Here is a 13,325-nt window from a genome sequence, read left to right as displayed (position 1 = left end):
CACTGATGCTTTAGAAGGAAAAATTATGCATTAGGAGCTGGAGGTGAAACATTTTGAATTTGAAGATCAGGGTAATTTTAACTTATTTTGTCTTTTGGGGAACATGTAAATATCTTTGGTGGCTTTTGAAGCGCAGTACTAAATTTAAAAAAATTATATTTTAGGCAAAATAAGAAAAATGTACACATCTTCATTCTGTTCAAAGGTTTTCACCCCCAGGCTCTTAATGCATCGTTTATCCTTCTGAAGCATCAGTGAGCGTTTGAACCTTCTGCAATAGTTGCATATGAGTCCCTCAGTTGTCCTCAGTGTGAAAAGATGGATCTCAAAATCATACAGTCATTATTGGAAAGGTTTCAAATACACAAAAATGATGAAAAACCAAAGAATCTGTGGGAACAAAAAAACTTTTTTTGAACAACAGCAGGCAGTTAGACTGTTCAGGACAAACAAGAGACTCATGAAATACTATCACTAAACACACTAAACAAAAAAAAACACAGCTGTGGATCATTCAGGTAACAACAGTATTAAGAATCAAGTGTATGTAAACTTTTGAACAGGGTCATTTTTATAAATTCAACTATTATTTTCTTTTACGGACTACGTGTAAACATCTCGTGTGAAATATATTATTCAGGTCAGTAGTAAATAAAAAATAACATGCATTGTGTATGATCCCTCTTATTTTGGTAAAATTAACATTTTGCAAATTCTGCAAGGTGTATGTAAACTTCTGACTTCAAATGTAGATAGTTTTCTAAGAGGAAGTAAAGAAAAACAGAATACCTTTGGTTCATAATGATTATCAAAATATCAGAAAACAACAGCCCAATATTTTTTATCCAGTTTTAATAAACCTTTCCCCCCCAAAAAACACCCTTGAAAATATGAGCAAACAAAAAACATACAACAGAAATAAAATGCAATACATAGTCAAATTACAAGCACATAGAGATGCCACAAAAGGTATATGAACACTGAAGTTAAACTTAATGTTTAATGTGTTTGCTTTAGATAAGCTGCATCACAAATGATGCACAAACTTTTCTCAGAACTACAGAACTTTTACAATGACATTTCACCAACTCATGGTTTTTAGTGTGTGTAAAGTCTTTTAAGTTTTTAAATTCACACAGGTTTTCTAGCAGAGAAACCCCAGACTTAGGTCATCACATGGTCATATGAATGCTCAACTAACCTCAAACAAACAGAACAGTCAATATCTTTTTGTAAAATGTTTTGCTTAAAAGTGCTATCTTTCTTGTTTAATAAAATATCAACACAGGTGTCATTTGTTATCTAATGCAATGGCTTTCAGACATTTTAAGTGTGGCTTAAGTGTTAAAATACTTTTTGGGATCACTGTAAGTTATAGAAAACATGATTAAATATTTACAATTTAAATATATTACACCATATATTACATTATTACCTTCACCAAATAAAGTTGCAAATAAAAATGCAAACCAATCCCTGGTAAAAGCATGTCCAAAACAAAGCTTAATTTTTTTTAGGACCCCTAACAACACACTGCATGTAGTGTTTTTATTTTGACAACATCTCCTCGACATTAATATCTGTTGTGGACAAATCATCTGGCCCTGTCAAGTCTTGTACATCAAAGCTCATTTCAGGCTCTGGACTCGGGTCGCTTTGCTCTGTACTGACTGCTTCAGCAGAAATGTTCTCTTTGGGTGCAAGATGAGGATCAGATGCTGATACAGGCTCTTGTTGTTCAGAAACGACAGGCTTTTCGTCTTGAGGTGTTACGGGTTTGACTGCAGTCGAGGGATCTGATTCAGCTGTAGTCAGGCTGCTCAGATCAGTGCAGAGATCCAGGACTGAGGTCACAGGCTCCTTCTGGGGGAGAACAAACTCCAGCGGCTCCAGAACCGCATTCGCATTGATGCAGCCAAGACTGCCATATTTATAAACCTGGGTTGGCGGAACGCCTACAATACAAATGCAAGATAGGCAACATCAAATGGTGTTTGCAACCCATTTTATTTTGTGATGTGACAAAAATAATTTTATCTTGAGGATATTTACCTAGTATGAGAGCAAGCTGGGCTGGAGGAAAGAGAACTTGTAAACATCGGTTTAAGAAAGGGACCATATCTTCAGCAAACGCACTGCAGAACTGAACGAATAACTCCCGTTCACGGCTGCTAAAGGCGGATTCCTCAGCTCGATGAAAAACCAGGATCAGCTTGGTCACCTAAGAACAGAATAACACAACATCAGATTATGTCAAAATGGGATAAACTGTTTAAGTAAATATATATCTGCAACATTTTCATTTCTATAATTTCTTTTAAATCTTTCCACTTCTGTGAGAATGCGGAAGTATGTTCTCAGAATTTCAAAGTTTATCTCTCACAATTCTGACTTAACTCGCAATTGTTTAAAATTTAAATCTCGGAATTCTGAATTATTTTCTCTCAACTGCGAGTTTATCTCTCATAATTCTGACTTTTTTTTTTCGGAATTGTGAGAGAAATAACTCAGAATTCTGAGATTTAAATTTACAATTCAGAGAAAAAAGAAAGTGTAATGTAAGTTTATCTCTCTCAATTCCTTTCCTTCTCAGAATTGCAAGTTTAAATCTTGTAATTCAGAGTTATTTTCTGGTAACTGCGAGTTTATATCTTGCAATTATGAACTTTTTTCTCACAATTCTGAGTTTATATCTCACAATTTTGACTTTTTTTTCCTTGCAATTGACTTTTCTCAGAATTCTGAGGTAAACTTGCAATTGCAAGTTATAAAGTCCAATTCTGAGGGGGAAAAACAAGGGGGGAAAATATGTTCTCAGAATTTCCGAGTTTTTATATCACAATTCTGACTTAATAACTTGCCACTGTTTAAACTCTGAGTTATTTTATCCCAATTGTGAGTTTATAATTCTGATTTTTTTTCTCAGAATTGTGTGATAGAAATTTACAATTGATCATGTGACACTGAAGACTGGAGTAATGATGCTGAAAATTCAGTATTGCATCACAGAAATAAATTACATTTTAAAATATATTCTAATAAAAAACATAATTAAATAAATGAAAAAAAAAAATCCCCACTTACTCCCCTGTAGTATATATTACTAACATATTATTCATGTGAATAATTACCTTATTAAGGGCTTCCTCAACACATCTGCTAACCTCCTGTGCGAGTCCAATTGGGCAGCACAGTCGTAAGTCATTAAAGGCTGTCAGGACATTATTGAGGAAGCAGGCTAGAGGTGGGAAATCCAGCAGGGCCATGGGGGGCTGCAGTGTTCCTGGCTGGGTGCTTGGGACCGCTGGAGGAATGGTGCTTCCAAGTATCGACGGGAAAGAAATCAGCGTGTACAAGTTCATATCCTCTTGGAACTTGTCCACTGCTTCCTGAATAGCCTTCCGGAACGTGTCCATGGCAACCTGTTGAAATATAGGAGCAAGTTGCCCACGGAAATCCGCCCCGACCCGGCTAAACGAAAGGCCGAAGTACATGCACTGGCCAAGCAGAGAATCCAAGCGGCTTCCCACACCACGCTGGAGGTCTCGATCGAGGGTCTCCAAAAACTGAGCCGCCTGCTGTACCACCCATCCATGGAAGATGGCGCTCTCGTTCAACGCCTGACCCCCGGGCGGCAGCAACGGATCCTCGTCTGAGAATATGGCGCGATACTGGGTGATGATGTCGAAGAGATGCACGCGGCAGGTTTCGATGGTTTTGGTAATGTGGAAATACGGGTCTTCATCTGGGATGGCGCCGAGAATGGATCGTAGCCAACTTCCACGGGCTTGCAAGAACTTGACACGCAGCTCGGCTTCGGTGAAAACATCCATTCTGCGCAGGTATCCAATCACACGCAGGCAAACCGGGAGCTGTGTGTTACTACGCAGCTGCTGGAGAAGTTGGTTCAGCATGAGCTGAGCAGAGAGTCGAACCTCATGCACAATTCCCTAAAAAGAACACAACCAACAATATTATTTAGTAGAAATATTTGACATTTGTCAGCTATTTTATACTTTATACACAAAAGTCTTAGCACTTACAAAAGAGCACAACAAATGTACCATATTTTCTGAGATTTAAGCTGTTACACTATCATCAGAAATGCACTGCAATTTATATTTCAAAGTGACAGAAAATAAATACATTTAATTAATGACTAAATTTAATTAAAAATTAATTGAATTAATTCTATTTGTTTAATGTCACTATTTATTTGTTTGTTTATTTATTTATTTATTTCCCTACTGATACCTTTATTTATGCATTAAAAAAATATTATTATTATTTTATGTTTTTTTGCAGGTTTGGTCCTGAATAAATGTTAAAGGGATAGTTCACCCAAAAATTTTGCAATAATTTATTGCCAAAGATAATTAATGTTTTTTTTTTCTATACTATGTCAATGGCTACCATCAATTGTTTGGTTACCAACATTCTTCAAAATATCTTATTTTATGTTCTTAAGAAAAAAGAAACTCATACAGGTTTGGAACAAATTGAGGGTGAGTAAATAATGACAATTTTCATTTTTGGGTGAACTCTCTCTTTAAATTAAAAAAAAAAAATTGTTGTGACTAAATTTAATTAAAAATTAATTGAATTTATTTTTATCTAGTCATTTATTTATTTCCCTACTGATACCTTTATTTATGCAGGTTGGTCCTGAATAGATGTTAAAGGTATAGTTCACCCAAAAATGAGAATTTTGCAACAGTTTATTCCTCCTCAAGTTGTTCCAAACCTGCATGAGTTTCTTTGTTGTCAAAGACAATGAACGCTTCTTTCTTCAAAATATATTATTTTGTGTTCAAAAGAGGAAAAAAAACACTCATACAGGTTTGGAACAAATTGAGGGTGAGTAAATGATGACAATTTTCATTTTTGGGTGAACTATCCCTTTAAATGTTATGGAGTGAAGAAACTAAAATAGGTTTACAGTGTTTATAATATTTGTAAATGTTTTATATATCTGTATTTTACATTATTTCTAAACGTATTATTAAATTTTGACTTATATATTTGACTTCCAATGTTCTGGAAAATAAGGTAATAGTGAAAAACAAAGAATTATCAACAGAATCATATGTACCTGAATGACAGGAAGTGATGAATGTTTTTTCTCCAGCCTCTTCACATAAGCGGCGAGCTCCAACGCCTCTTCATAGTATCCGTTACGGACGCAGGTGTCCATCAACTGAGGGATTTCCAGAATCTCCAAGATCTCAGTGTGTCGATTAAGTGTAAGGCTGTTCATACGCCTGCTGATGCTGATCTCCTCTGCCTCTTTTATAAAACCTCTGGAAAGAAATGACAAAAAAGAAACAGTTACTTACAGCACTTCTGAACATATTTTATAATGAATACTGCATTGTAATATGTTTGCTTAGCTTCAGTAGCAATGCATTTTTTCTTCATTAAATTAATATAAAATTTAAATAAGCTATTAATTAACATTAGAATGCTTAGCATACTGCTTTTGTTGTTTCTGAAAAAAAACAACACTTTAATTTATCAAGGATGCATTAAATTGATAAAATGTGATAAAGACATTTATAATGTTACAAAATATTTCTGTTTCACATTTCACAATAACATTTCAGTTTTCACACAAATCAGAATGATTTCTGAAGGATCACGTGACACTGATGACTGGAGTAATGATGCTGAAAATTCAGCATTGCATCACAGGAATAAATTATATTTTACAACAGATTACAACAGAAAATAGTTATTTTAATAGGTAATAATATTACATAATTTTATTGTAATTTTGATAGAATAAAGGCAGTCTTGTTGAGCATTGGAGACTATTGTATTTTGAAGTACATGATCTTGTACACACAGGGTTTAAATATGTTTCTTGAAGAACTTAAATACATATTAATAACTCAATGTACTACTTTTAAGTTATAATAGCTATTAATGTTCAATCCAAAAATAAATTAAAATTAATTAAATAAAATGAAATAAAAAAACATATACACTACCAGTCAAAAGTTTATGAACAGTAAGATTTTTAATGTTTTTTTTTTTTTTTTTAAAGAAGTCTCTTCTGCTCTGCATTTAATTGATCCAAAACAACAACAAAAGCAGTAATATTGTGAAATATTTTTACTATTTAAATGTAATTTATTCTTGTGATCAAAGCTAAATTTTCAGCATCATTGCAGTTGAGTAAAACAGTTGAGTACATTATTTTCAGGATTCTTTGATGAATAGAAAGAACCAAATTTTTATCTGAAATAAAAAGACTTTGTAACATTATACACTATACCATTCAAAACCCTGGAGTCAGTATCATCTTTTTTGGGGAAAGAAATTATAGAAATAAATAAGGATGAAACTGATCAAAAGTGATGATAAAGATTTCTACTTCAGATAAATGCTGTTCTTCTGAACTCTCTTTTCATCAAAGAAACCTGTACTCAGCTGTTTACATAATAATAATAATAATAACTAGATGAGTAAAGTTTGAGAACAAACTTTAAGTTGGCTTGAGAAAGCCTAGCCTGAAAGTTTGAAGCAGTTGTAAAAGTATGAAAGCAGCTAGCATGATTTAACACATTGCTTACATGATTTAACATGTTGTTAACATGTTTTAGCATGATTAGCTTGTTGCTTGTATTTTTATAGGCTGATTACAATGTTGTTAGCATGATTAGCATGTTGTTAGCATAATTAACAAATTACTAGAATGTTGTTAGCATGATTAGCATGTTTCTAGCCTGATTAGCATGTTGATAGCATGTTTCACGCATGATTAGCATGTTACTATTATGCTTCTAACATGGCTAACATGTTACTAGCTTGTTGTTAACATGTTGCTAACATCATTAGCAAGTTACTAGCATGCTGCTAACATGTTGCTAACATGGTTAGCATGTTACTAGCATGTTGCTAGCATGTTGCTAGCACAATTTACATTATACTAGCATGTTGTTAGTATGTTTCTAACATGGTTAGCATGCTGCTAGCATAATTAGCAAGTTACTAGCATGTTGCTAGCATGATAAGCATGTTTCTAGTATGATTAGCATGTAACTAACACGTTGTTAGCATGATTACCAGGTTACTAGCATGTTGTTAGCATGATTAGCATGTTACTAGCACTTTGCTAGCATGTTTCTAACATGATTAGCATGTTGTTAGCATGATTAGCAAGTTACTAGCATGTTGCTAGCATGATAAGCATGTTTCTAGTATGATTAGCGTGTAACTAACACGTTGTTAACATGATTACCAGGTTACTAGCATGTTGTTAGCATGATTAGCATGTTACTACCACTTTGCTAGCATGTTTATAACATGATTAGCATGTTGTTAGCATGATTAGCAAGTTACTAGCATGTTGTTAACATGATTAACATGTTGTTAACATGTTTCTAACACGATTAGCATGTTACTAACATGTTGCTAACACAATTAGCATGTTACTAACATGTTTCTAACACGATTAGCATGTTGCTAACATGATTAACAAGTTACTAGCATGTTGTTAACATGATTAGCATGTTGTTAGCATGCTAGTAACATGATTAGCATGTTACTAACATGTTGCTAACACGACTAGCATGTTACTAACATGTTTCTAACATGATTAGCATGTTGCTAGCATGACTAACAAGTTACTAGCATGTTGTTAACATGATTAGCATGCTGTTAGCATGCTTCCAGTATGATTAGCATGTAACTAGCATGTTGTTAGAATTATTACCAAGTTACTAGCATGTTGCTAACATGATTAGCGTGTTGTTAGCATGTTTCTAACACGATTAGCATGTTACTAACATTTTGTTAGCATGTTTCTAACATGATTAGCATGCTGCTAACACGATTAGCATGTTACTAGCATGTTGTTAGCATGATTTAGATAGCTAGAGCAGATTAGAAATATTAGAGTGGAAGCTTAAATTTAGTCTAAATGGATTAGAAACAGTACATAGAAGGGAAGCTTGATTGAGCCTCAAGGGATTCTGGCAGTTTAGATTTGAATTTTGTCAGTTGGAGTTTGAAGAGTGTTGCTCATTTGAACAGTCGTCAATGTAAATCTATGGGATTTTTGGTGGTTTTGATAGTCCGGTTTACGAAAACTGTAAGCCGGATCAGTCTGAAAAGATACAGCACAACGAGTCAGACCAGTCTGAAGGTCTGGACCGAGTTTGGTGGTTCTAGCTTGAAAGCTCTAGGAGGAGACAGACACCGAAATTTGGCTCAGAAGAAAAATAATAATAATATTCTTAAATAGTAGATCAGTAAGTTGACTTTCTCAAGCCAACTTAATAATAATACATGTTTTGAAATCACATGAATAAATTACATTTTAAAATATATTTAAAAAGAAAACAGTTATTTTGCTGCTGTTTTTGCTGTACTTTGGATCAAATAAATGCAGGTTTGGTGAGCAGAAGAAACTTCTTTAAAAAAACTGTTAGTGTACATAAACAAATCAGTAAAAAAATTAACCTGTCAAACTAATCTGTCTGTCAATCATCTGTTGTTACTTCCTCCATTAAGTTTTGACAGCGCGAGTGAAGCACACACCTGCATCTTTCAGTGAAGCTGGGTAGTTTGTGCAGTAGTTTAGAGAGGCAGTTCTCCACCGTGCTAAAGTCAGTGTAGATGTGTTGTGTGCAGTCCGCGGTCCTGATGAACGTCTTGTAGTTGGTGAAGGCCAGTTCCCGGGTCTGCTGCAGGATCTGCGCCCGCTCCTCCGCCAGACGCTCGGGCTCCCGGTTCAACTCATCCACACCGCACGAGCTCAACTGCGACAAATACGCCGCGAAGTCCGAGTTCTCTCTCCAGTTCTCGGGAAAGCTGTCTTTAAAGATCGAGACCAGGATACTCTCATCTTCCACGTCTACGGCAGCCATGATCGAAAGTGTTCGTTCAAAACCCTCCGACAAACTTTATTTAAACGGCATGACGTCACAGGTGTGCGACGGATCTGAACCCACGTGTCTTTCGCGCTGCGAGAACTGCAGTGTTTTCGAGCTTCTTTAGTAAGAATATACTTATTCTTTTCAACATGCGTCCGTTAACAGACGAAGAGACAAAAACGATGTTTGAGAAACTCTCTAAATAGTAAGTGACGTGCTTCGGTAAGAAATTAGAGCAGGAATGTAAGTTATTAACAAAAGTTTAGCCAGATTGTGTCATCATGTCATGCGTAAGAAGCCGTAAGCTAAACTATTCTACACTTTTAAGATGTATACTTTATTTATTTATTTAATCAATGTATTATTGTATTATTATATATTGTGTAATGTTAGGAAACAGTAGGGTTTTTGTTTATTATATGATGGTGTTGTGGCGGAATTAAATCATATTAATCATATCATATTAATTTAATCATTAATATATTGTTGTATGATATTTATGATGTTATTTTTACTGTTATCTGTATTATATTTGACAATGTTTTGCATGGTTTTGTAATATTTTTTACAGCGTTTATATATATATATATATATATATATATATATATATATATTTTTTTTTAATTAGACTTACAGTATATTTTAATGCCAATTCCATTAAGTATGCCCAAATTTTGTGTTTTTCTAGCATTGGGGAGAATATCAAACTTCTTATTGATCGGCCTGATGGGACTTACTGTTTCAGACTTCATAATGATCGCGTATATTATATGAGGTAAGGTTATGACATGAAATGTAGTCTCCATAAACATTTCCTGTAGAAATTTCCTATTCATTTTTAACAGCCAGTTGGCTTACGGCAAGATGAGCAATTGATAGTTTTCTTTTAATTGCGTGTAGCTGCTACAGATTAATTTATTAATCAATATTTAATCAATAATTAGGTATACACTTGCATATAGATGACCTTAAAGTGCACAGACATGGGCGAAAAAACATAAAGTCCACTTTAAAGTAAAGCTAATGTAAATATTAATTTTATATTTGAATAGTAATCTTATTTTTTTCCATTTTAGTGAAAAAATCTTGAAGTTGGCTACAAATATCTCCCGAGATAAACTGGTATCGGTTGGTACGTGTTTCGGAAAGTTCACAAAAACACAGAAGTTTCGTCTGCACATCACAGCTCTCGATTTCCTTGCTCCATACGCTAAGGTATGTATTCATTCTGGTTATGTATTTTCCTGCTTATTAGTGAAATTGTATTGTGATTGTGTAACGCTCTATAGAAATTAATGTGACTTAATTATGTCTATATTTACACTACCAGTCAAAAGTTTTTAAATGTTTTAATGTTTTTTAGAGAAGTCTCTTCTGCTCCCCAAGCCTGCATTTATTTGATTCAAAGTACAGCAAAAACAGTAATATTCTGAAATATTTTTACTGTTTAAAATAACCGTTTTCTATTTGAATATATTTTAAAATGTAATTTATTTTTGTGATTTCAAAGCTGAATTTTAGCATCATTACTTTAGTCACATGATCCTTCAGAAATCATTCTAATATTCTGATTTGCTGCTCAGAAAACATTTATTATTATTATTGTTGAAAACAGCTAAGTAGAATTTTTTTCACGTTTCTTTGATGAATAAAAAGTTCAGAAGAACAGCATTTATCTGAAATAGAAATCTTTTCTAACATTAGAAATTGTAAACTGTATTAATTACTATAATTCCCCCCAAAAATTATACTGACTTTAACATTTTAAATGGTATAGTGTATAATGTTCCAAAATCTTTTTATTTCAGACAAATGCTGATTTTTGGATATTTCTATTCATTAAAGAATCCTGAAAGAAAAAGTACTCAACTGTTTTAAATATTGATAGTAATAATAATAAAAATAAGCAAATCAACATATTAGAATGATTTCTGAAGCAGTAATGGAGTAATGATGCTGAAAATTCAGCTTTGATCAGAGGAATAACTTACTTCTAAAATATATTCAAACAGAAAGCAGTTATTTTAAATAGTAAAACAATATTACTGCTTTTGCTGTATTTTGGATCAAATAAATGCAGGCTTGGTGAGCAGAAGAAACTTCTTTAAAAAACATTTAAAAAAATATATAACTGGTAGTGTATATTTCTGTGTCACGTTGGACATAAGTGTGTCCGAACTTTTGACTGGCTATATGCATATAGTCTATCATATTTCATAATGTAACATGCTTTATGTATGACATTGTAGTTTAAGGTGTGGGTGAAGCCGGGATCAGAGCAGTCATTCCTGTACGGAAACCACATCACGAAGTCCGGCCTGGGGAGAATCACAGAAAACACAGCGCAGTACCAAGGAGTGGTGGTGTATTCAATGTCTGATGTACCGCTGGTGAGACATTTTTGTTTAAACCTCCTCAAGGTGCAACAACAGTTATCAGGTTAAAGGAATAGTTCACCCAAAAATGAAATTTTGCTGAAAATATGTCATCCAAGACATAGATGAGTTTGTTTCTTCATCAGATTTGGAGAATGTAGCATTACATCACTTGCTCACTAATGGATGCTCTGCAGTGAATGGGTGCTGTCAGAATTAGAGTCCAAACAGCTGATTAAAAACATCACAATAATCCACAAGTAATCAACACCGCTCTAGTCCATCAATTAACATCTTATGAAGCCGAAACCTTTGTGTTTGTAATAAAACTTTGCTCCTCTACCCAAAATGAACAGTTCAAAACAAATATTTATGTCGATTTTAATGTGAGAGGACAACAGGGGATGGACTTTTTCCACTGGAAAAAACATTATTATGGATTATGTGCTCATATTTTGGCCTGAATCAACATTTGAGATTAAAACGCCTTAATGATGATTTTTTTTTTCTTACTAACACACAGCTTTTGGATTAAGGTGTGGATTATTTGTGAATTATTATGATGTTTTTATCAGCTGTTTGGAATCTCATTCTGACGGTACCCATTCACTGCAGAGCATCCACTGGTGATGCAATGCTGAATTTCTCAAAACCTGTTTTGATGAAGAAACTCATCTACGTCTTGTATGGCCTGAGGGTTTCAGCAAATGTACATTTTTATGTGAATTGTTCCTTTAAAGGAGAAGTCCACTTCCAGAACAACAATTTACAAATAATTTACTCACCCCCTTGTTATTCAAGATGTTCATGTCTTTCTGTCTTCAGTTGTGAAGAAATTATGGTTTTTGAAGAAAGCATTTCAGGATTTTTCTCCATATAATGGACATCATTGGTGCCCCAATTTTGAACTTTCAAAATGTAGTTTAAATGCAGCTTCAAAGGACTCTAAACGATCCCAGCTGGAAAGAAGGTCTTATCTAGCAAAACGGTCGGCCAGTTTTTTCTGAAAATAAAAATGTGTTTACTTTTTAAGCACAAAAGCTCGTGTAGCAACGTCAAAAGGTCACGCGGAACTACAGACCCAGGTTTTACAAAGCTTTACAAAACGCGCAAAGACTAAGGAAGTGCAAGCAAACAAAAAGGTACAACGATGTTGGACAATTCTGAAGTTGTAGGAGAAAATAAGATGGACTTTTTCGCCATACTCTACATTTTTGAGGTATTCGTAGTGTCGTGGACACGCATTCCAGAGTCTGTGCTAAACGAGCTTTTGTGCCTAAAAAGTATACAAATTTTTATTTTTAAAAAAAAAATGACCGATCATTTCACTAGATAAGACCCTTCTTCCTTGGCTGGGATCGTTTAGAGCCCTTTGAAGCTGATTTTAAATGACATTTTGGAAGTTCAAAATCGGGGCACCAATGAAGTCCATTATATGGAGAAAAATCCTGAAATGTTTTCCTCAAAAAACATAATTTCTTTACGACTGAAGACAAAGACATGAACATCTTGGATGACAAGGGGGTGAGTACAATATTTGTAAATTGTTCTGAAAGTGGACTTCTCCTTTAAGTAATGTATGCTGTGATCTTGTACAGTGCTCTCACCGTCTTGATCTCTTTTCAGGGCTTTGGAGTGGCAGCAAAGACCACACAGGAGTGTCGGAAAGTCGACCCCATGTCCATAGTGGTTTTCCATCAGGCTGATATCGGCGAGTACATCAGAAGTGAAGACACTCTTACATAAGAGAATATCTCCAGTATTCATGGACAGTTCATTACATAGTTCATTATTGGCAATTGGATTTCGTTTTACACAAGTTTTTGACAGACTTTCACATCTTGCATTCTTTTGGACAGTTTTCAGTGTTTAAACAATATATGTTGTAGGTGACTTTTCACTGACTATTTCTGTATGAAAGAAATAAAAAAGACCAACAATTCAAGGTTTTGAAATAACGGTATGTTTTGTGATTTCATGAATTATTTTCTTCTGATTTTAAAATGATACAGGGCAGCTGGGTAGTACCAAACCAAACAGGATACAAAACCAGATCAAATCAGACCAACTT

At 34.2% G+C, this 13,325-nt stretch overlaps 2 protein-coding genes across 2 annotated transcripts; one reads left to right on the top strand and one right to left on the bottom strand.

The window, feature by feature from the left end:
• Positions 1-835: 835 nt before the first annotated feature.
• cog8 (component of oligomeric golgi complex 8) lies at positions 836-8,905 on the bottom strand. The gene is made up of 5 exons (XM_051134807.1): positions 8,545-8,905; positions 5,093-5,300; positions 3,132-3,950; positions 2,053-2,221; positions 836-1,955 (listed from the first exon to the last, which is right to left on the bottom strand). Exons 1-5 carry the CDS (start codon positions 8,871-8,873, stop codon positions 1,549-1,551), a joined length of 1,932 nt encoding a protein of 643 aa, XP_050990764.1. The 5' UTR covers positions 8,874-8,905; the 3' UTR covers positions 836-1,548.
• A 16-nt stretch (positions 8,906-8,921) lies between these two features.
• On the top strand, positions 8,922-13,325 carry nip7 (NIP7 nucleolar pre-rRNA processing protein). Its single transcript, XM_051134814.1, has 5 exons — positions 8,922-9,084; positions 9,568-9,654; positions 9,956-10,094; positions 11,129-11,269; positions 12,881-13,325. The coding sequence occupies exons 1-5, from the start codon at positions 9,029-9,031 to the stop codon at positions 12,998-13,000; spliced, it is 543 nt and encodes a 180-aa protein (XP_050990771.1). The 5' UTR covers positions 8,922-9,028; the 3' UTR covers positions 13,001-13,325.

The sequence above is a fragment of the Labeo rohita genome, chromosome 18 (assembly GCF_022985175.1).
Source record: "Labeo rohita strain BAU-BD-2019 chromosome 18, IGBB_LRoh.1.0, whole genome shotgun sequence".
In the NCBI taxonomy this organism is placed as follows: Eukaryota; Metazoa; Chordata; class Actinopteri; order Cypriniformes; family Cyprinidae; genus Labeo; species Labeo rohita.
This window is presented reverse-complemented; position numbering and strand designations above follow the sequence as displayed.